At 44.8% G+C, this 21,471-nt stretch overlaps 1 protein-coding gene across 5 annotated transcripts; it reads left to right on the plus strand.

Annotated features, from left to right (window-relative positions):
• The first annotated feature begins 3 nt into the window (after positions 1–3).
• On the plus strand, positions 4–20,292 carry ZNF558 (zinc finger protein 558). 5 transcript variants are annotated; one of them, XM_017952162.3, is made up of 9 exons: positions 4–120; positions 930–1,013; positions 5,817–6,144; positions 7,380–7,489; positions 8,017–8,105; positions 8,726–8,852; positions 16,763–16,858; positions 17,345–17,427; positions 17,927–20,292. In XM_017952162.3, exons 4-9 carry the CDS (start codon positions 7,459–7,461, stop codon positions 18,707–18,709), a joined length of 1,209 nt encoding a protein of 402 aa, XP_017807651.1. In that variant the 5' UTR covers positions 4–120; positions 930–1,013; positions 5,817–6,144; positions 7,380–7,458; the 3' UTR covers positions 18,710–20,292. The 5 variants fall into 5 exon arrangements, with proteins under 5 accessions (XP_017807651.1, XP_017807653.1, XP_009191651.1 ...); XM_017952164.2 differs by lacking the exon at positions 4–120 and adding an exon at positions 127–252; XM_009193387.4 differs by lacking the exon at positions 4–120 and adding an exon at positions 7,031–7,149 and having other exon boundaries at positions 259–1,013.
• The last annotated feature ends 1,179 nt before the right edge of the window (positions 20,293–21,471 follow it).

The following is a 21,471-nucleotide window of genomic DNA, read 5'->3' on the forward strand; positions in this document are numbered from 1 at the left end:
GACCGGAAGCGGAAGCGCGGGGCGGTGCTGTGGGAGGGGCTGCGCGTGGGGCACCGGAGAGCGAGTCCCTCCGTCCCCGCGAGTCGGCGCTTTTGGCCCCCGCGGGAGGGGCCGGGCTTGGTGAGCGACTGGCGGGGCCTCGGGTCCGAGTCCAGGGGGCGACGTGGGCCGCGGACACCGCCAGCCGTGGGCCCTGCGTCCCTCCCGGTAGCCGTGTTTCTGTCCATGAGGCCTCCGGCTGTGTGCAAGCAGGTCAGCGCGAAGCTGCTGCTTGCCCCTGGATCGGGGCCCGCGCCGTTGTCGCCTCCTCAGAGAGCCCCAGTCGCCCTCACCCAGGGCGATTCTGCGCCCCAGGGGACTTTTGGCTGTAGCTGGAGACGGCTGTGGTTGTCACAAATTGTGGGGAGGGGAGGCTGCTACTGTCACCTAGAGGGTGGAGGCCGGGGAAGAGGGACTCTGCTCGCTCTTAAAGATTCTACGTTGTACAGGACAGTTCCCCACAACAAGGAATTATCAGTAGTGCCAGGTTTGGAAACCCTGCTATAGGGCCTTAAAAAAAAATACCTACAGTTCTGAATAAACCGTATACATTGTTAAAAATTCAGCTTAGTCACTTACTAGGGCCTCTAAGTGACAAGATATTTTTAAAGCCTCTGGAGTCACCATAGAAGCTCTCTCCAGTCTAATAAGTTGAGCAAGTCAAATGCACACAGCGTTAAGCTGCTTTCTCCCCTCTTAAGGAGCAGATGGCCGGATAGGAATCAGGTAAATCCAGTCCCAGCCCACAGGCTGGGCCCTTATTACACGTTTAATCATTGAGTACCCAAAAAAGTGAATGGGATGGTGTTTCCAACAGCTGTGTCCAACAACTGTACAACCTATACAAATCCTGGAAAGAAATCTTTGTGCCTTCTTTTTTTTTTTTTCAGATGAGAAAAACATCATTCAAGCTCAGATTCGTGTTGAAGCCTGCCGCAAGGTCCACCTGTCGTTGTGGATTTGTGTGTGACCAGGTGAGTACAGTGTGGAACCTACAACAAGGTTCCAGCAGGCTCTGCTGTGTAGAAGAACTGCTCATGGGCTTTTCCTGTGCTGGGGTTGTAACCACATGGAAGTCACTAAGAGTGAAGGTATCTTAAGGAAAGTTCAAGGTAAAAAGACAGAGGTATTTTTGGTTATATGTGTATAAATAAGTAAATACAGTCACATGCAAATAAGTATCTACAAAACAGACATACAAATAATGTAAAGATGTGTAACTGTAGCTAAATGCAGATTTTCTGATATGCTATAATGCTAAAAGTTTCTGGATTTTATATAAGTATAAATGTAGAAAATTTTACATGTATATGTAGTGTTACAAGTCTTCCCACTAACAACTAGCAGGACTACTCAGCAACATTCTTCAGGCCTGTTTGATTTGACTTTTTTTTTTTTTCTTGAGACCAAGTCTCACTCTGTTGCCCAGGCTGGAGTGCAATGGAGCAATCTTGTCTCACTTCAACCTCCACCTTCCAGATTCAAGCAATTCTCCTGCCTCAGTTTCCTGCGTAGCTGGGACTACAGGCAAGTACCACCACGCCCAGCTAATTTTGTTTGTATTTTTAGTAGAGACGGATTTTTGCCATGTGGGCCAGGCTGATCTTGAACTCCTGACCTCAAGTGATCCGCCTGCCTCAACCTCCCAAAGTGCTGGGATTACAGGCGTGAGCCACTGTGCCCGGCTGTCGATTTTATTTCTAAAGGCGTATCAGCCTCCACCAAACTTCAAAATATGAGGACCTTTATAAAAAGGATGATTTGAGCTTTCTTACATTAGTAACAAATTTAAAATTAAATTGACTGGCAACCAGATGTGTTTTGAGCAGTGGGATTTTTTTCCCCCATTTGGAAGAATATTAAGCAACAACTTATAAATTGAAGGGTAGGGCACTGGTTTCCAAAACGATTGTCCTCTGCACCTTGCCTCCTGTATTAGTCCGTTTTCACACTGCTATAAAGAACTACCTGAGAGTTTTCACACTACTTTAAATAACTTCCTGAGACTGGGTGATGTATAAAGGAAAGAAGTTTAATTGACTCACAGTTCTGCGTGGCGGGGGAGGCCTCAGGAAACTTACAATCGTGGTGGAAAGCAAAGGGAAAGCAAGGCACGTCTTACATGGCTGCAGGAGAGAGAGAGAAGAGGTAACCGTCAGACTTTTAAACCGTCAAATCTCATGAGAACTTACTGTCAGAACAGCAAGAGGGAAGTCCAACCCCATGATTCAGTCACCTCCTTCCTGGCCCCTCCTCTGACATGTGGGGATTATTACAACTGGAGATGAGAGCTGGGTGGGAGAGACACAGAACCAAACCATGTCACCTCCTAATAGGAATTAACTTTGTTTCTTAAAACTTCTGTGAAATAACAATGTGGTGATTCATATTGCAGAGAAGCATGTTAAGTAATCTTGTATTAAATGGTGGGGTTTTTACTGATTGTGTGTGTGTTTGTTTGTGTACCTTTTACATTCTAGCTTTCCTGCAACACTCTTGAGGGAATGTTTACTTATCATGCAATAGATATTATTTGAGTACACAGTTTATGGAGACCAACCATCCTCATTTATTCAGTACCAAGGGATTTGCTAGGGCACAGGACATCCAGTGTTCAAACCGGGACAATCCTTGGCAAACCAGGTCACCTCCATGAGTCAGGTCCTGGGTCAGATGCACGGGGACCCTAGAGGACCTGAAATGGCCCCTGTCCTACCTCCGTAAAGTTTACCTTCTAACAGGGAAGATGAATGTTAAACGATGAATGACAGGAGTGATGCGTGAGCTTGGCACAAGTGAACTTGATCAGAGGGAACAGGGAAGCTTTCTTGGGAAGGATATTTAGCTTGAGAGCTTAAGTTGTTATAGAACCGAACTGGGGTCTTGTCACCTGGTGGTACAGTGAAACCAGATGTCTATATTGAGGGTTGCTGCATCAGATAGAAAAGCTTTTATTGCAGAACACTAAGCAAAGAGGACCAGACCATTAATTGTTCAAATCCTGGCCTTCCCAGTGGCTGTTAGGCAAGGAATTTTTTTTTTTTTTGGAGACGGAGTCTTGCTCTGTCACCCAGGTTGGAGTGCAGTGTCGCAATCTCAGCTCACTGCAATCCCCGCCTCCCAGATTCAACCAATTCTCCTGCCTCAGCCTCCTGAGTAGCTGGGATTACAAGCGCCCCCCACCACACCTGGCTAATTTTTGTATTTTTGGTAGAGACAGGGTTTCACCATGTTGGCCCAGCTGGTCTTGATCTCCTGACCTCGTGATCCACCCCTCTCAGCCTGCCAAAGTGCTGAGATGGTACAGGCATGAGCCACCATGCCCGGCCTTTTTTTTTTTTTTTTTTTAATCAGACAGAATATCACTTGGTCTCCCAGGCTGGAGTGCAATGGTGCGATCTCAGCTCACTATAACCTCCGCCTCCCAGGTTCAAGTGATTTTTCTGCCTTAGCCTCCCGAGTCCCTGGGATTACAGGCACATACCACCACACCCGGCAAATGTTTTGTATTTTTAGTAGAGGCAGAGTTTCACCATGTTAGCCAGGTTGGCCTCAAACTCCTGACCTCAGGTGATCCGCCCGCCTAGGCCTCCCGAAGTGCTGGGATTACAGGCGTGAGCCACCGCGCCCGGCTAGGCAAGGATTTCTGAAGGCAACGGTAAATTACAGAAAAGCAGAAGCTACAGGCAAAATCATAAGGCAATACATGGAGGTTAGACGCTGGTTTAGACCTAAAAGGGCAAGGATGTCTTGAAGCAGGAGTGTACGGTAGATTCAGAGATTTTCTGATTTGTAATTGGTTAAGGAAAAGAAGCTTTGTTTAAAAATTTAGAGTCAGTAGGAAAATGTGAACGGGCTGAGGGAAGTGACTTTCTCCAAGCCCCTCAGCAAGAAACTTAGCCCAAAGGACACTGAAGCTCAGCCTTCACACCCCCCTCATCTGGGGTCTCTGAGCCAGCAGCTCCATTTGGTGGGGGTCCTCAGTGGGAGTCCCAGCCTCTGAAAGGCAACTCAGGGACGCTTGTTAAGGCATTATCTTTAGTTTTCATGGGGAAAGCAAACACTCTGGAACCTTAACTTCTTTGGCTGTTGGTTTAGGTTACTGTTACCTTCTTGTTTAACAAGTTCCTTATTTACTTTTGGGGCTAGCTGGCTGCCTGGAATTTCCCTTAAAGGAACTTCAAGATTTTCCTTTATTTTTCCATTTGGGGTTCACAGGCCCCTAAAAAAGGGAATTGCTGCTCCATCTCCAAGTCGGGGTCAGATGTAGCTAGTCATCGGGCTTGACTGGAGTGAGGGGACAGGGATATGTCCAAGAGAGCACTGCCTGTCAAGGAAGCTACGTAAGGAAAGCCCCCGCAGCAGGAGAGAGGCTGCCATGCTCCCTGCACTGGGAACACAGGGATGGCTGAAGCTGAGACAAGAACAGGGAAAGAAGCAGGGCGTGGTGGTCACGCCTGTAATCCCAGCACTTTGGGAGACCAAGGCAAGTGGATCACCTGATACCAGAAGTTCTAGACCAGCCTGGCCAACATGGTGAAACCCCGTCTCTACTAAAATTACGAAAATTAGCTGGGTGTGGTGGCGCACGCCTGTAGTCCCGGCTGCTTGGGAGGCCGAGGCAGGAGAATTGCTTGAACCTGGGAGGCGAAAGTTGCAGTGAGCCAAGATCGCGCCACAGCACTCCAGAGCGTCAGAGTGAGACTCCTCAAAAAACAAAAACAAAAACAAAACAGGGAAAGAGGTGTGACCAAGACCGAGAGAGAGGCAGAACCAGGCGAGGCCTCACTTCAGACTCTGTTCTCAGGCCAGTGGGAATACACTGAAGAGTTGTGGGCCGGAGAGTGATGTGATTTGCATGTAGTGTAAGCATGTAGATAACAAGAACTTCAGGATTCAGAAGGAAGACATTTAAGAGGCAAAAGAGAAGGTGTTCGGAGGTGATTTAGGAATCAGATGATTGTGGCCTAAGCCTAAGTAATGGTCCTGGAGTAGGAAGGACGTAGAAAGAAGAGACCTGGGAATTTAGAGCTGAGAAAATGTGATGCTGCTTGCTTTCCTCCATGCATTGGTCAGAGGGCTCAGAGCACTCTCTGTGCCCCAGCTCCTGTCTGGCAAACCTGCAGGCAGCCTCCTTGGCCTAGGGCCATGTGCCCCGCCCTCATTCTGCCACTCACAGGGCCTCGCCTCTGCATCCTCAAGGAAGTCAGTCCTGTGCTTGTCTAGGCGCTGTCCAGCATGGTAGCCACTAGCCACATGGAGCTATTTCAGTTAAACCAATGAGAATGAAACACAATTGAAAATTCATTTTCGGGCTGGGCGTGGTGGCTCACACCTGTAATCCCAGCACTTTGGGATGCCGACGCGGGTGGATCACCTGAGGTCAGGAGGTTGAGACCAGCGTGGCCAATATGGTGAAACCCTGACTACTAAAACTACAAAAATTAGTGGAGAGAGCTTTGAGCACAGACAGCTCCTCAAAAGCAGGAGGGTGGACCCCAGGCCAGAACTGCCCAGCAGGTCCTGTGGAGAAGGCAGGGAGCTCCTTGTCTGCGATGGGAGGAGGCGGGAGAGCGGGGTGCAGGTTGCAGTGCTGACAGCAACACAGGAAAGTAGATTCCTCCTCGTGATCATTACCCTGAGAAGCGGGATTGGGACTATCTGCTGAAAATGAGATGATGTGTCGTCTCCTGCTGCCTAACATGATCTCAAACCTTAGTCACTTGAAAAAATGATCATGTATCGTCTGTCTCTGCTTTTGTGTTTCTGGAATTCAGGAGCGGCTTGGCTGGAAGGCTCTGGCTGGAAACTTGCAGAAGGCTGTCAGCTGAGTTCGTATCATCCGAAGGCTCAACCGGTACCGGGGGCCACTCCGTGGCCTGCGAGTCAGAGCTGGCTGTCGGTGGGAGGCCTCAGTTCCTCTCCACATAGGCCTCTACACAGGGCCACTTGAGCATCTTCCCAGCATGGCAACTGGCATCCCCTAGAGCAGCATCCAGGAGACCAAGGCGGAAGCAGCTTCAGTGCCTTCTAGGACCTGGCCCTGGAAGTCAACCCTGTACCCATCCCCGCTGTCTCCTCAGCCATATTCTGCTGGTCACACAGGTCAGCCCTAATCCCGTGTGTGTGTCGGGTCTACACAGGGTGTGAGCACCGGGAGGCTGGGATCGTCAGGGGCTCGTTAGGAAGCGGTTACCACAGAGAGGACAGGGGAGAAGGTGTGAGGTTTAAAGAGGGAGAGGAGGTTTGACGAGTGGGAAGCCACGCTGACCTGTGGGATCGCCCTGCAGGCTGAGGGTTCTTTTCACGTTGGTGACCATGTTACTCCAGAGTGGCAGCGTCACAGCCCTTGCACAGGGTGGTCTGCCCGAATGTCCCCTGGAGCAAGTGGATGTTTGGAGTCACGCCTGGGCTGGCATGACGGTGTGGGGTGGGGAGGAGGAAATCAGCTGAAATGAGGGACAGTGACATCCAAGCTGGGTGAGGATGAAATCAAGAGATGGGGTGGCTGAGGCAGGAGAGGGGGTAACCAAGGCAGAGCATGGGTAGGAGAGGGGCTGAGTGCGGCAGGAGGGGGGTGACTGAGGCTGAGCACAGGCAGGAGGGGGATGACCAAGGGCAGGAGAGGGGGTAACTGAGGCAGAGCATGGGCAGGAGGGGGTGACCGAGGCAGGATCGGGGTGACTGAGGCAGGAGAGGGGCTGACCTAGGCAGGAGGCGGGTGACTGAGGTAGGGGGAGGTGACTGAGGCCTGTGTGTTGTCAGAGGACATGCAGTGACAGAAAAAATTAGTGAACACGGTGGAAGTTGAGGAGGGAGGTGGGTTCTGAGAGGGGAGTTTCTGAACGTTGTTCTGGGTGATGGGACAGTGCCCGGTGCTGATCAAGGCTGAGGGGGCGTGTGGAAACGTGTGGCTGATGAGGAGAGAAGGGTCAAAGGGCCCTGGAGCTGAGGAACTCCTGAGACTCTAGGGATCTCTGACATCCTCCAGGAGCTGGGACTGGAGGTGGGAGGAGTGATGGAGGCACCGGAGTCCCCAGGGAAGGAGGAAGTAGCCGGGATTGCGTTTGTGGATAGGAAGATCGTGCCGTGAGACTGTGTGAAGCCAAGGTTCTCAAAGTGGGTGGGGCAGGGGGGTACCGTCATTGTGTTGGGGACAGAGGAAGGCAAGTTTTCCATCAGGTGGCCCTGAATGATTGCCTGCTCAGCAAAATAAAGGCCCAATGTGGAAGCCAGAACTTGCATTTGAAGGATGGGAAGGATGGGCTGAGGAGGGCCCATCAGCAGCAGCCGGAGAGGGAGGCGGCCATGGAGACTTGGAGCGTTCCCGTTTCTTCCAGAGCTCCGTCCCGAGAGTGCTGTGGAATAAGGGAGGAGCGTCCTGCTTCCCGGCTGCCCTGTTGCTGTCGGAGTCACAGGATGGCGGCCGTCGTCCTGCCCCCGACTGCTGGTGAGTTGTGGGGTCCTGGCATTTCTCAGAGTCCAGGCTTGAAAGGTTCTGACCCACAGCATGGGACAGGAGGGGGTTGGGCAGAGCAGGTGAGGCAGGAGTGGAGCCCCAGGGCCCAGAGGTCCTCGGTGTCTGATCGGGCGGCTCTCGGGATTTGGGACTTAGGCGTTTGGATGTCTATGGATGTCGCCTCTGTGGTGAATGTGCTGGAACTTTTGAATTCTCCCTTTAGTTCTTTCTGTGAACCTGATAAAAACACAGTGACACCCTTGGAACTTCAGTTTCCTCATCTGTGAAGTGGGAATAATCCCTTCCCCAAGTGCAGTCAGACCTTGAGCCCTGTTTTTGGTTGGTGAGACAGAGCTGTGTTCGGGTATCTTAGGAGAGCTGTGGGTAGGTGTTTGCGTGGAGTGTGGGTCGGCGCTGTGTGGGTGCCTCATCCATGTGTGTGTGGGAGGTGAATATGGTTGATCATGGGCAGATCTGTGGGCGTTAGACAAGCCTGGGACTCGTTTCTCCTCCTCCAGCTCCATCTTCCCCGTTCCCAGCCTCTCAGCAAAAAGGACACACAGAGAGCGGAGAGCTGGTTGATGAGCTCCTGACAAGCTGGCTACGGGTGAGTAGGATGCTCCTATTCCCAAGTCATTACTCCTTTGACTAGAAGGTTAGACTTGGTACCTTCCAGCAGCCTGGAGCCTCATGGCCAAACCAGGTCCTCAGGCATCCCAGGATTTCCAGGCATCTGATGGAGGGTGAGGGCTGCCCAGAAAATGTCAGTGTGTGTCAACGTTTACTACAGGTTCAGAGCCCCCTCCAGGGTCCCTAAGTACATCACGTGCTCCTGCGAGTTTTAAGGGAAAGCCAGGTAAAGACATGACAATGTTCTAAGCCCAAGCGATGAATGAAGGCCGTACAGAAATCATTCATTCACTTACCAAGTATTTCTCCGATTTCTGCCGTGTCACGGGCCCGTGCTCCCCTGGAGACTGAGGGAAACGAGGTCACAGGAGCGCCCAGCCTGAGAGAAAAGACGGCTGCTCTGTGGTACTGGGCACTGGGCCTGGGAGTGGCCTAAGGAGACAAGCATTGAGGGCTGAGCTCAGAAGCCAGGGAGGGGAGCTCGGAACCCCACCCCACATCTCGTGCTCAGGTTTCCCTAGCTGTGGCTCTGTTCTTGTGGGCCCTATTCCTGTGCGGGTAGTCCTTGGCTAAGCTGTGATGTTTGCAATGCTTTAGGGCTTGGTGACCTTCGAGGATGTGGCCGTGGAGTTCACCCAGGAGGAGTGGGCATTGCTGGACCCTGCCCAAAGGACACTGTACAGGGACGTGATGCTGGAGAACTGCAGGAACCTGGCCTCGCTGGGTAAGCCTGACATCATTCCTGCATTTATTTAATGGCTCCGGTGGCAAGACTTGCCGGCTTTTCTTGTTTTTTTTATTGTGGTAAAATCCATACAACATAAAATTCACCATTTTAACCGTTCGAAGATGTCCAGTCCAGTGGTTTTTAATATATTCATAGTATTGTGCAACCATCAACACTATCTAATATCACAACATTTTCATCACCCTCAAAGAAACCTCGTCCCTGTGAAGCAGCCAATCCCTACCTACTGCTGCTGGTAACCACTCATGTGGTTTCTGTCTTTAGGAATTTGCCTATCCAGAACATATCATATAAATGGAATTATAAAATACGTTACCTTTTGTGTCTGACTTCTTTCATGTAGCACAGTGTTTTAAAAGCTTAGCTATGGGCCGGGCGCGGTGGCTCACACCTATAATCCCAGCACTTTGGGAGGCCGAGGCAGGCGGGTCACAAGGTCAGGAGTTCGAGACCAGCCTGACCAACATGGTGAAACCCCGTCTCTGCTAAAAATACAAAAATTAGCCGGACATGGTGGTGCACTCCTGTAATCCCAGCTAGTCAGGAGGCTGAGGCAGGAGAATTGCTTGAACCAGGAGGCAGAGGTTGCAGTGAGGCAAGATCGCATCATTGCACTGCAGCCTGGGCAACAGAGCACGACTGTGTCTCAAAAAAAAAAAAAAAAAAGCTTAGCTATATTGTATGTTGTCCCAGCGCTTCATTCCTTATGACTGAATAATATTACATTGTATGGACATACCACATTTTGCCCAATCCATTTTTCTATTAATAAACATTTCAGTTGTTTCCACTTTTTGACTATCAGGAATAATGCTATAATACTATGAATTTTTGTGTACAAGCTTTCGTTTAAACGCCCACTTCGCATTTTCTTGGGTATATACTAGGAGTGGAAGGCTAGGTCTGTGTTTAGCTTCTTGAGGAACTGCCAGACTTTTCCACAGCAGCTGCACCATTGCACATTCCCACCAATGCATGAGGGTTCCAGCTTCTCCAAATCTTTCCAGCACTTGCCTTTTTTATTATAGTCATACCAGTAGGTGTGAAGTGCTATCTCGTTGTGTTTTGATTTGCAGTTTTGTAATGACAAATGACATGAGTATCTTTTCATGTACTTGCTGAGTATTTTTCTTTGGAAAAGTGTCTATTCAAGTCCTTTGCCCATTTTTGTTATTGTTGTTTGTTTGTTTGTTTGCTTGTTTTGACACAGAGCCTCCCTCTGTCACCCAGGCTGGAGTGCAATGGTGCAGCATGATCTCAGCTCACTGCAACCTCCGCCTTCCAGGTTCAAGTGATTCTCATTCCTCAGCCTCCCAAGTAGCTGGAATTACAGGCATGCGCCACCATGCCTGGCTGAATTTTTTTGTATTTTTTATAGACAGGGTTTCGCTGTGTTGATCAGGCTGGTCTCAAACTCCTGGCCTCAAGTGATCTGCCTGCCTTGGCCTCCCAAAGTGCTGGGATTACAGGTGTGAACTACCGCTCCCAACCCTCTGCCCATGTTTTATTTGGGTTGTTTATTTTTGTTGTCGGATTTTAAAAGTTCATTTTATATTCCGGATACCAAATCCTTATTCAAAATACAATGCATAAGTGATTTCTCTATTATTTGGGTATCTTTTCATTTTCTTGATAGTGTCCTTTGATGCACAAAAGTTTTAATTGTGACCAGGCACGGTGGCTCATGCCTGTAATCCCAGCACTTTGGGAGGCCGAGACAGATGGATCACCTGAGGTCAGGAGTTCAAGACCAGCCTGGCCAACTTGGTGAAGCGCCATCTCTACTGAAAATGCAAAAACTAGCCGGGCATAGTGGCAGGTGCCTGTAATCCCAGCTACTCGGGAGGCTGAGGCAGGAGAATCGCTTGAACCTGGGAGGCAGAGGTTGTAGTGAGCTGAGATCCACTGTGCTCCAGCCTGGGCAACAGAGCAAGACTCTGTCTCAAACAACAAAAAAAGTTTTAGTTGTGATGAAGTCCATTGTATCTAGTTTTTCTTTTTTGCTTGTGCTCTTGGTGTGATACCTAAGAAACCATGGCTCAACTCAAGGTCATGAAGATTTACCCCTGTTTTCTTCTAAGAATTTTCTAGTGTTAACTCTTCCACTTAGCTGTTTGATAGATTTTGAGTGAATTTTGCATATGATGTAGAGAAAGGGCCAGCTTCACTCTTTGCATGTGTATATCCAGTTGTCTCACCACCTTTATAGAAGATATTGTTCTTTCCCCATCAAATGACCTTGGCATCCTTATTGAAATTCTGTGGCCATGCACACTGGAGTTTATTTACGCACTCTCAGTTCTGTTCCATTGGTCTATATATCTCAAACTCCTGACCGTGATCCGCCTGCCTGGGCCTCCCAAAGTGCTGAGATTACAGGCGTGAGCCACCGCTCCTGGCTTCATTGGTCTGTATATCCATCCTTGGGTCAGTACCACACTGCTTTGATGATTGTTACATTGTAGTAAGTTTTGATAACAGGAAGTGTAAATCTTTCTACTTTGTTCTTCTTATTCAACACTTGTCTGTTCAAGATCCCTTGCAACACCATGAATTTTCAGATCAGTTTGTGCATTTCTGAAAGGAAAAAAAACTATCAGAATTTTGATAATGATTGTTTTACCTCTGTAGATAATTTTGGGTAGTTTTGTCACCTTAACCATATTAAGGCTTCCAATACATAACCTTTTAATTTTTTTTGAGACGGAGTCTCACTCTGTCGCCAGGCTGGAGTGCTGTGGCACAATCTCAGCTCACTGCAACCTCTGCCACCCAGGCTCAAGTGATTCTCCTGCCTCAGCCTCCCAAGTAGCTGGGACTACAGGCGCGCACCACTACGCCCAGCTAATTTTTGTATTTTTAGTAGAGATGGAGTTCCACCATGTTGGCCAGGATGGTCTCAATCTCTTGACATTGTGATCCACCCACCTCTACCTCTCAAAGTGCTGGGATTACAGGTGTAAGCCATCATGCCCAGCCCTGTTACTCATCTTTAATTTCATTCCGTTGTCGTTAAGGAAGATACTTTATAGGAATTCATTGTTTTTAAATTTAGTGAGACTTTTTTTATAGCCTAACATATCATCTATCCTGGAGAATGTTCCATGTGCATTTGAGATGAATATGCGTTTTCTTGTTGGGTAATGTGTTCTTTATGTATCTGTTAGGTCTAGTTAGTTTATTGTTTAAGCCCTCTGTTTCCTTTTTATCTTCTAATATGTTGTTCTACCCATTATTGAAAGTGGAGTATTGAAGTCTCAAGCGATTATTGTAGAACTTTCTATATCTTCCTTCCATTATGCCAGTTTTTACTTCATACATTTTGGAGTTCTTATTAGGCACATATGTGTTTATAATTGTTACATTTTCTCCATAAATTGATGCTTTATACATCTGTAATGTCTTTCTCTATGTTTTATAACAATTTTTATTGAATGAAATCTTTTTCCATTCTTTCACTATCAACCATATTTGTGTCTTTGAATGTAAAGAAAGTCTCTTATAGATAGTATGTACAGATGCTCCACAACTTTGATGAGCTTATGTCCCGGTAAAGCCATTGTAAGTTAAAAATACTATAAGTCAAAAATGCAAAACAATGAAAAAAGAAAAGTCAAAAATGCATTTAATTCACCTAACCCACTGAACATCATCAATTAGCCTAGCCTACATATGCTCAGAACACTTACATTAGCCTACAGTTGGGCAAAATCATCTAACATAACAGGGTATTTTAAATACAGTATTGAATAGCTCAACAATTATAAATTATGTATTGAGTATGGTACTGAAAGTGAAACATAGAATGGTTGTAGGGTACTTGAAGTGTGGTTTCTCCTGAATGCGTATGACCTTTGCACCATCATAAAGTTAAAAAATCATACCATTGTATGCTGGGAACCATCTGTAATTGGGTTATTTTTAAAATCCATTCTGCCAAAATCCACCTTGCAATGATGTAATTACTGATAAGGAAGGAGCTACTTCTGCCTATTTACTATTTGCTATAGATAGCTATTTACTTTTTTCTATGTGTCATATCATTTTTGTTCCTCAGTTCTTTCATTGTTGTTTTGTGTTAGATATTTTCTAGCGGGCCATTTTGATTCCCTTCTCATTTCTTTTTATCCTTTTTAGTTATTTTCTTAGTGGTTGCCCTGAGAATTTTAATAAGCACTTTAATTTACAACAATCTAGTTTAATAGCAACTTAGTTTCAATAGTGTATAAAAACTTTGTTTTACTGTAGCTGTTTTGTTCAGTAATTTTGTCACAAATTACATCTGTATGCATTATGTGCCCATTAATGTAGATGTATAATCATTTATGCTTTTGTCTTTAAATTATGTAGTAATAAAAGAGAAGTTACAAACCAAAAACACATTGTCCGTGACTTTGATATTCACCTCTGTATTTATCTTTACCAGTGTTCTTCACCTCTCTCTGTGGATTCAAGTTACTATCTATTATCTTTTCATTTTGTCCTGAAGTCACCCTCAATCATTTTTTGTAGGATAGATGTAATAGTGACAAACACTCAGTCTTTGTTTCTGGGAAGGTCTTCATTTCTTTGTTTCTGAAGGGGAGTTTTGCCAGACATAGAATTCTTGGTTGCCATTTTTTCTCAACACTTTGAATATACCACTCCAGTGCTTGGTGGTTTCCATGGTTTCTATTGAGAAATTGGCTGTTAATCTTACCGAGGATCCTGTGTAACGTGATAGTTCACCTCCCTCTTGCTGTTTTTAGGATGCTGCCTTTGTCTTTCAACAGCTTGATTAATATGTGTTTGATGCCGGGTGCAATGGCTCACGCCAGTAATCCCAACACTTTGTGAGGCTGAGGCAGGAAGACCCCTTGAGGCCAGGAATATGAGACCAGCCTGGGCAACGTAAAGAGACCCTGTCTCTACAAAATATTTTAAAATTAGCCAGATGTGCTGGTGCACACCTGTGGTCCCAGCTTCTTGGAAGGCTGAGGTGGAAGGATTGCTTGACTCCAGGAGATGAAGGCTTCTGTGAGCCATGATCACACCACTGTACTCTCGCCTGGGTGACGGAATAAGACCCTGGCTCAAAAAATGTGTGTGTGTGTGTGTGTGTGTGTGTGTGTGTGTGTGTTTCAGTATGAATCTCTATTTTTTCAAATTTATTCTACTTGAGTTTCTTGAGCTTCTTGAATTTGTACATTTGTGCCTTTCATCCCATTTTAGGAAGTTTCTAGCCATTATTTCTTCAACCTTCTCACCCCTTTCTCTCTCTTCACATCTCTGTCTTCTCCACATCATATATATGTTTGATGGTATCCCACAGGTCTCAGGCTCTGTTCATCTTTTTTTAAATTCTCTCTCTCTCTTTCTCTCTCTCTGTCTGTATCTTTGAGACAGGTTCTCACTCACTCTGTCAGGCTGGAGTGCAGCAGAGTGATTGTGGCTTACTGCAGCCTTGACCTCCTGGGCTCAAGTGATCCTCCCATCTCAGCCTCCCAAACAGGGAGGCATGACTATAGACGTGTATCACCACGCCCAGCTAATTTTTTTATTTTTTGTAGAGTCAGGATCTCACTATATTTCCCGGGCTGGTCTTCAGCTCCTGGATGCAAGCAGTCCTCCTGCCTCGGCCTCCCAAAATGCTGGGATTACAGACATGAGCCACTGTGCCTGGCCTCTCTCTTTTTTCTGCTCCTCAGACTGGATAATAGCAGTTGTCCTATCTTCATGGTCACCAATTTTGTCTTCTGCTTGCTCAGATATGTTCTGAATGTTTCATTTCAGCTATTGTACTTTTCAACTCAAATTTTTTTATTTGCCTTCCTAAAGTTTCTCTTTATGTTTTCCATTTTTTTGTATTTTTTTCATATGCCATAGTTGTACCTATTTTGCTGTTTTTCATTTGATGAGAATTTGTACTCATAGTTTCCTTTAGTTCTTTATATATATTTCTTGTACATATTTTAGCAGATTTAAAATGGTTGACTTATTTTACTTGTCTAGTGAAGTTCAGGATTTGAACTTCTGAAGGGACAATTTCTACCAGCTTCATTTGTCTTGTAATGGGCCCAACGTTTGTTTCCTTGCTTGCCTCATAATTATTTTGTGGAAACTACACATTTGGAATATTATAATATAGCAATTTGGGAATGAGACTTTTCCTCATCTCCAGAGTTTGTTTTGCTTATTGTTGTTGGTATTGTATGTATCGATAGAACATATGACAGTTCTAAAGTTAGTTCTGAAATAGAACTCTGATATATTCTAAAGTTCTAGAATATTATATATTGTAAACTCTTGTTAGGATAGACAGTAGTTCTATTTCAGAACTAACTTTGTAATGTCTGTATCTGCCCTGTGTGGCCACTGATAGCGTAATGGTCATATAGTGATTTGACGGCCTGGAACAAGAAAGGAAAAAACTTCCAGTCTTTTTACACGGGCTCTGCGTGTACGTAGGGACATGCCTTTAATACTTAGATAGGCAGCTAACTCTGCCTTGACCTTCATTTCTGGCATGTGCAGAGCCTGAAGGTCACCAAAAGGTGAGGTTTTTGTGCCTTCTAAGTATTTTCTGGGCATGTTCCCAGCCCTGAGTATGTGCTTGGAATTACAGGTTCTTAAGAATATGAGGAAGATTTTCAAAGTCCTACTCCCCAAACATCTTTTTCCACATTTTTCCTTTCAGGTTTTTTGGTTAGTCTTTTGTTTGCTTCTACTGTCTTCTCTTGCCTCAGGCAGTACTGACTAATACATTTGCCTTCACATGTGTCGATCACATGTGTTCCAGGTAACCAGCTCAGTCCCTGAAAGAATTTGGAGTTAGATAAATAAAGGCAACCCTTTGAGCCAGTCCTTCAGGGAACCACCAGCTAGGCCAGGAAAAGCAACCACGGAGTAAGGTCTATTCTGCTCCCTGCAAGTACTAGGAATCCAGGCTGTTGTCTTCAAGGCTGTAGACAAAGCAGGGGGAAAGAGGTCCATTTAAAGTATCGTAAAGCTCTCTTACCCAGATTCAGCTGGGTTTTCTGAGAAGGCATGCTCCTGATGGCTGTGGACTTTGGATACATTTCCACAATTCCAATAAAGTTGATTCTAACCGCTTTTGCCAGTTTCCTCACTGTTTTTGTGGAGGGATGAACGTCTGGAACTCGCTCCACCACCACTGTCACCGTCATCACTTCTCTTAAGTTTTCTTAAGCACCTCTGTGTTCCTAGGTCTGTGCAGGGGCTTGGGAGTACAGTGATGAATGGGGCCGTACGGCCCCACCCTCATGGGCTGTCTCTAATTCCTGCCTTACGAACTGAAGATCTGTTTCTTGTCCTGACTTTATATTCTTCATGGTTAAAAGTGTCGGGGCCTCCAAAGTGTGCATTTGAACTCAGGCATGGGCTTCTGGAGCTGCTTATGCCTTGTAACCCTGAATATCTAGTTGAATATGCTTGCATTTTTGTTCCCTGTGAGAGTTACCGTATGCACTAGAATTAAGGTGTAATTGGCAGGGAGCAGTGGCTTACACCTGTAATCCCAGCACTTTGGGAGGCCAACGTGGGTGGGTCACAAGGTCAGGAGATCGAGACCCGCCTGGCCAACATGGTGAAACCCCGTCTCTACTAAAAATATAAAAATTAGCCAGGTGTGGTGGCTAGTCCCAGCTACCCAGGAGGCTGAGGCAGGAGAATCGCTTGAACCTGGGAGGCGGAGGTTGCAGTGGGCCGAGATCATGCCGCTGCACAGAGCAAGACTCCATCTCAAAAAAAAGAAAAAAAAAGTGATTATTTATTTCACCGTTCCTAAAGTCACACTTTTCCATCTTCAGAAATGTTGGCATTTGTTTCATGGAGTTGGTTGTCCCCAGCACCATTCCCTATATCATGTGTACGTTTTCCATAAATAGGGTGTCGTGTTAATAAACCCAGTCTAATATCCCAGTTGGAACAAGACAAGAAGGTGATGACAGAAGAAAGAGGAATTCTACCAAGCACCTGTCCAGGTGAGCACCAGGCAGATATGAGCCCTTGTGAGAAATACCTCTGGCCAGTGACTTGGGGGTTGGGAGTATTACATTAGTTAATGTCAATCAGGGAACTTCGTAAAATGCCCTGTTCCTGCCAAAGATGCACAAGAACATTTGGTATGAGCTTCCTCATGTCCTTTCTTTTCTCTCTGACTCTCTCATCATCATCTCATACTTCCCTTCGGGCTCAGGGAAGAAACAAAGATGCAACTCTTTTGAAAATTTCCGTCAAGTTCCTTCCCACTTTGCATTCCTGATCACTCCTCCTTTCGTCAATCTGTGATCAGTCTCAATTTGTCTAGAATCCTTTTTTAAAATTAATACCTAAAATTTTCATAACCAAATCCTCTTTGTTGCAAACATCCTCAAAAACCTTGATCCCTCAGAATCTGCCTTTACTCATGTGTGCACTTTTCCATTTATTTTCTCCATCAACCTAAATTTCCTTTCATTTTGTTTCAGATTTGGAGACTCTACTTAAAGTCAAATGGTTAACTCCTAAGAAGCATGTTTTCAGAAAAGAACAGTCTAAAGGTGTAAAAACGGTAAGACTAACATGGGTGATTTCTGGTTCTCTACAGTAGGAGAATGCCCTAAGTTTAGAAAGGGCACAAAATAACCAGGAGAGGCATTAAGGGAAAGTGTCATTTATAATTGAGAATGCCGTGTCCCTGGAGAGACACTGTGAAAATTGTAAATATTTATAGAGAAATGTTGAGTTAGCTTCAAACTTATTTCTTCACTGAGAGTTCCCACAAGTAAATATTTCCTATCTGTGGCTCAGATATTGACTGTTGGGAACAAAACTTCATCCAGAAGTTATCAGAAAATGTTTTGTGAATCTGATAAGGACTTGTGGCAAAGCATCTATGTTTTTTAACTTGCTTAGTGCTAAAACTGGACAGAAACCATATACAACCACTGAAAGTAGCCAAAATATCGATTATAATAATGTAACAATTCCTGGGAGAGAAAATTCCTATGAGAACATTAAGTATTTCAAATATTATAAATTATAGTTATCATTCGTCTCTTAATCCACAGGAAAGAAGTCATCGTGGAGTGAAACTCAATGAATGTAATCAGTGTTTTAAAGTCTTCAGCACAAAATCTAACCTAACTCAGCACAAGAGAATTCATACTGGAGAAAAACCCTATGACTGTAATCAGTGTGGGAAGTCCTTCAGTAGCAGATCTTACCTTACTATTCATAAGAGAATCCACAATGGGGAGAAACCCTATGAATGCAATCACTGCGGGAAAGCATTTAGTGATCCCTCATCCCTTAGACTGCATGTGAGAATTCACACCGGAGAAAAACCCTACGAATGTAACCAGTGTTTTCACGTCTTCCGCACCAGTTGTAACCTCAAAAGCCACAAGAGGATTCACACGGGAGAGAATCACCATGAATGTAATCAGTGTGGAAAAGCTTTCAGCACAAGGTCCTCCCTCACTGGGCACAATAGCATTCATACAGGGGAGAAACCTTATGAATGTCACGATTGTGGGAAAACCTTCAGGAAGAGTTCCTATCTGACACAGCACGTAAGAACTCATACTGGAGAAAAACCCTATGAATGTAATGAGTGTGGGAAATCCTTCAGCAGTAGCTTTTCTCTTACTGTGCACAAGAGAATACATACTGGAGAGAAACCCTACGAGTGCAGTGACTGTGGAAAAGCCTTTAATAATCTCTCAGCTGTGAAGAAACACTTAAGAACTCACACTGGAGAAAAACCCTATGAATGTAATCATTGTGGGAAATCCTTCACAAGTAACTCCTACCTTTCTGTACACAAAAGAATACATAATAGGTGGATATGAATTAACTGCGGGAACTTCTGGGGGAAAGCACTCATTGATCTTTCATCCCTAAGATAGTTTGAGAGAGCTCACACTGGATGTATAAGTTATTTGTTGCAGCGTAACAAATGATCCCCCAAAACTTTGTGGCCACAAACACCAAATATTTATTATCTCACAATTTCTACAGGTCAGGAATTCAGGAACAGCTTATCTCTGTAGTTACATGGCAGGATCTCTCATGCCCTTACTTACAGTCAAGATGTCAGCCAAAGCTGCGGCCATCTAACATCTTTACTGATGAACAGTCCACTTCCAAGATGACTCATTCACATGCCTGGAAAGTTGGTGTTGCTTGTTGTCAGGGGACATTCAGTCATTACCATGCAGGCCTCTCCACATAGGCCTCTTTACAAGGCCGAGTTCCTTTATGATTTGGCAAGAAGTTCTCCCGAAGGTTAGTGATCCAAGAGGTGACCAGTACAGAGGCCAAAATGACTTTTATGACCTATCCTCAGGAGGACTGCTAAGCTTTCGCTTATTTCCTATTGTGTTGGTCTCACAACACACCAATCCTGATACAATGTGAGAGACGACAGAAGGAAACAGATCACTCAGAAACATCTGGGAAACTTGCCATGGAATTAATGAAGAAGTAAAGCCCTCAGCACATCATCTTTTTAATCTAATCAATATGAAATAGCATTCAGTAACTCCTATTAATTCACTCTGAAGAGAAACCTTTTGAGGACAATCTGTGTGGTAAAGCTCTCAGCTCAAACTCTCACCCTCATGGGCCCAGAAGGTTATGTACTGAGAGAATCCTGAAGAATGGAACAGCTGTAGGAAAGCCTTCAGTGCTATCAGCAGGGATTCATGTGACAGCTCACACTAAGAGAGAAAACCTGTGAAGGTCATCAGAGTGCAGAAGCCTTCAGGGACAGTCATCCCTTAAGACACACATTGGAAATCACGCAATGGAACAACACTCAGAAATGCGGAATATCCTACAGCAAAAGTGTTCACATTTCTGAGCAAACTGTAATGTGGTATTCTGCAGTGACTATGGGAAAGCCTTGAATGTTCTCTCAGTTTTTAAGGGACTTGCGGATTAATTCTGGGGTGAATGCCCCATTGAACATCATCAATATTGGAGAGCTTTCCGATTTTCCACATTTGTTAGGAAACTTGTGAGCATTCACACTACAGAGAAACTTGCAAATATAAAGAAAAAGCCTTCAGTGATGCCTCTGTGTTATGGAAAATATGGAACTTCTCCCTGGCTGCAAAACCTATGAGTATATTAATATTGGAATATTTTTCAGTGATTCTTCTCTTTCTTGTATATGAGAGAACTTACATGGAGAAACCCCTAGGAATGCAATCAGTATTAGGATGCCTCAGCCTCAACTCTTCACTGAGTGGCCACAATTTTCACTGGGAACAAAAAGTATGATAACTGTTTTGAGTGTGGGATTTCTACATCAGTGTCTCATCTGTAGATTGGACTGCTAGCTCATTAACTTTTTAGTCTTTTTTCTTTTAACATAAACATGTGTATACCTGTTCCCTAAAATTAACATTAACATATTTCATAATTTTAATGCAATGTATTTATTATAATTTGCTTGTTAAAGACATATTGCATATTCAAAAAGTTATTTCCAAATACCTTCTGAGTGATTCGGTTTATCATAATGGAAATTAGTATTTGTAATACAGGTTTTTCTAATTTAATGGTGTTTTTGTCAGAGTACATGAGCTTTATGATACTGATTATTTTCTCTCTTGATATGCCAAATATGTTGGCTTCTTTCCCAGTGTCCATTCTCCTCCATTTATTTGCTTAAAGAAAGAAACATGTTCAAGTTGTCTGTGAATGGTATCGAATGTTCTCAATCTTAGAGTTTTTCTTGAAGCCCAGGCAAGTTTTTTCCCACTCCCCTGGCAATGAGAAGTAAGTAGAAGTCACTGTGGGGAACATCTCCTGGCTCGTTCTCACTTATTGTCCATTCATCTCACCCATTCTGTCTCTTGGAAGGTGGCCTCAAGGTCTAGAGTTTGAAGAACTTCTTTATGACCATGATGACAGAAACCGAAAGTGCAGCCAAAAATCACAATGCTCTGGACTCTCCAAGAGCCTCCGATTGGCTGCATCTGCTCTGAACTCCTTATTGTTACACGTCTTACATGACTGAAAGAAACCCCTAACGATCATGAGGTCAGGAGATCAAGACCATCCCGGCCAACATGGTGAAACCCTGTCTCTACTAAAAATACAAAAAAATTAGCACAGCATGGCAGCACGCACCTGTAGTCCCAGCTACTTGGGAAACTGAGGTAGGAGAATTGCTTGAACCTAGGAGACGGAGGTTGCAGTGAGCCGAGATCGTGCTACTGTACTACAGCCTGATGACAGAGCAAGACTCCGTCTCAAAAAAAAAAAAAAAAAAGATACAACTGATTGAAGCCAACATGATCTGTTGTTTGTTTTTGAGGTGGTGTTCTGTTAACTTCCAGCAGGATGCAGAATCTAACTGGTAAACCTATAAATTGGTCAAATTTTACCCATGTTGTTTCTTTGAAAACAATGTATATTCTCTAATATTTGGATATAGGGTATATGCACATTAATGCAACTTAATTGTATTTCCAAGTACAGTACATATGTTCAGATTTCTTTTTCTAACCTTATTTAGTGATAGAGGTGTGGTAAACTCTTCCATTATGTTTATGTATTAACATATTGTAATTTTGTGATTTTTATGTATTTTGATGTTATG

This window comes from Papio anubis, chromosome 20, assembly GCF_008728515.1.
Source record: "Papio anubis isolate 15944 chromosome 20, Panubis1.0, whole genome shotgun sequence".
NCBI classification, from domain to species: domain Eukaryota; kingdom Metazoa; phylum Chordata; class Mammalia; order Primates; family Cercopithecidae; genus Papio; species Papio anubis.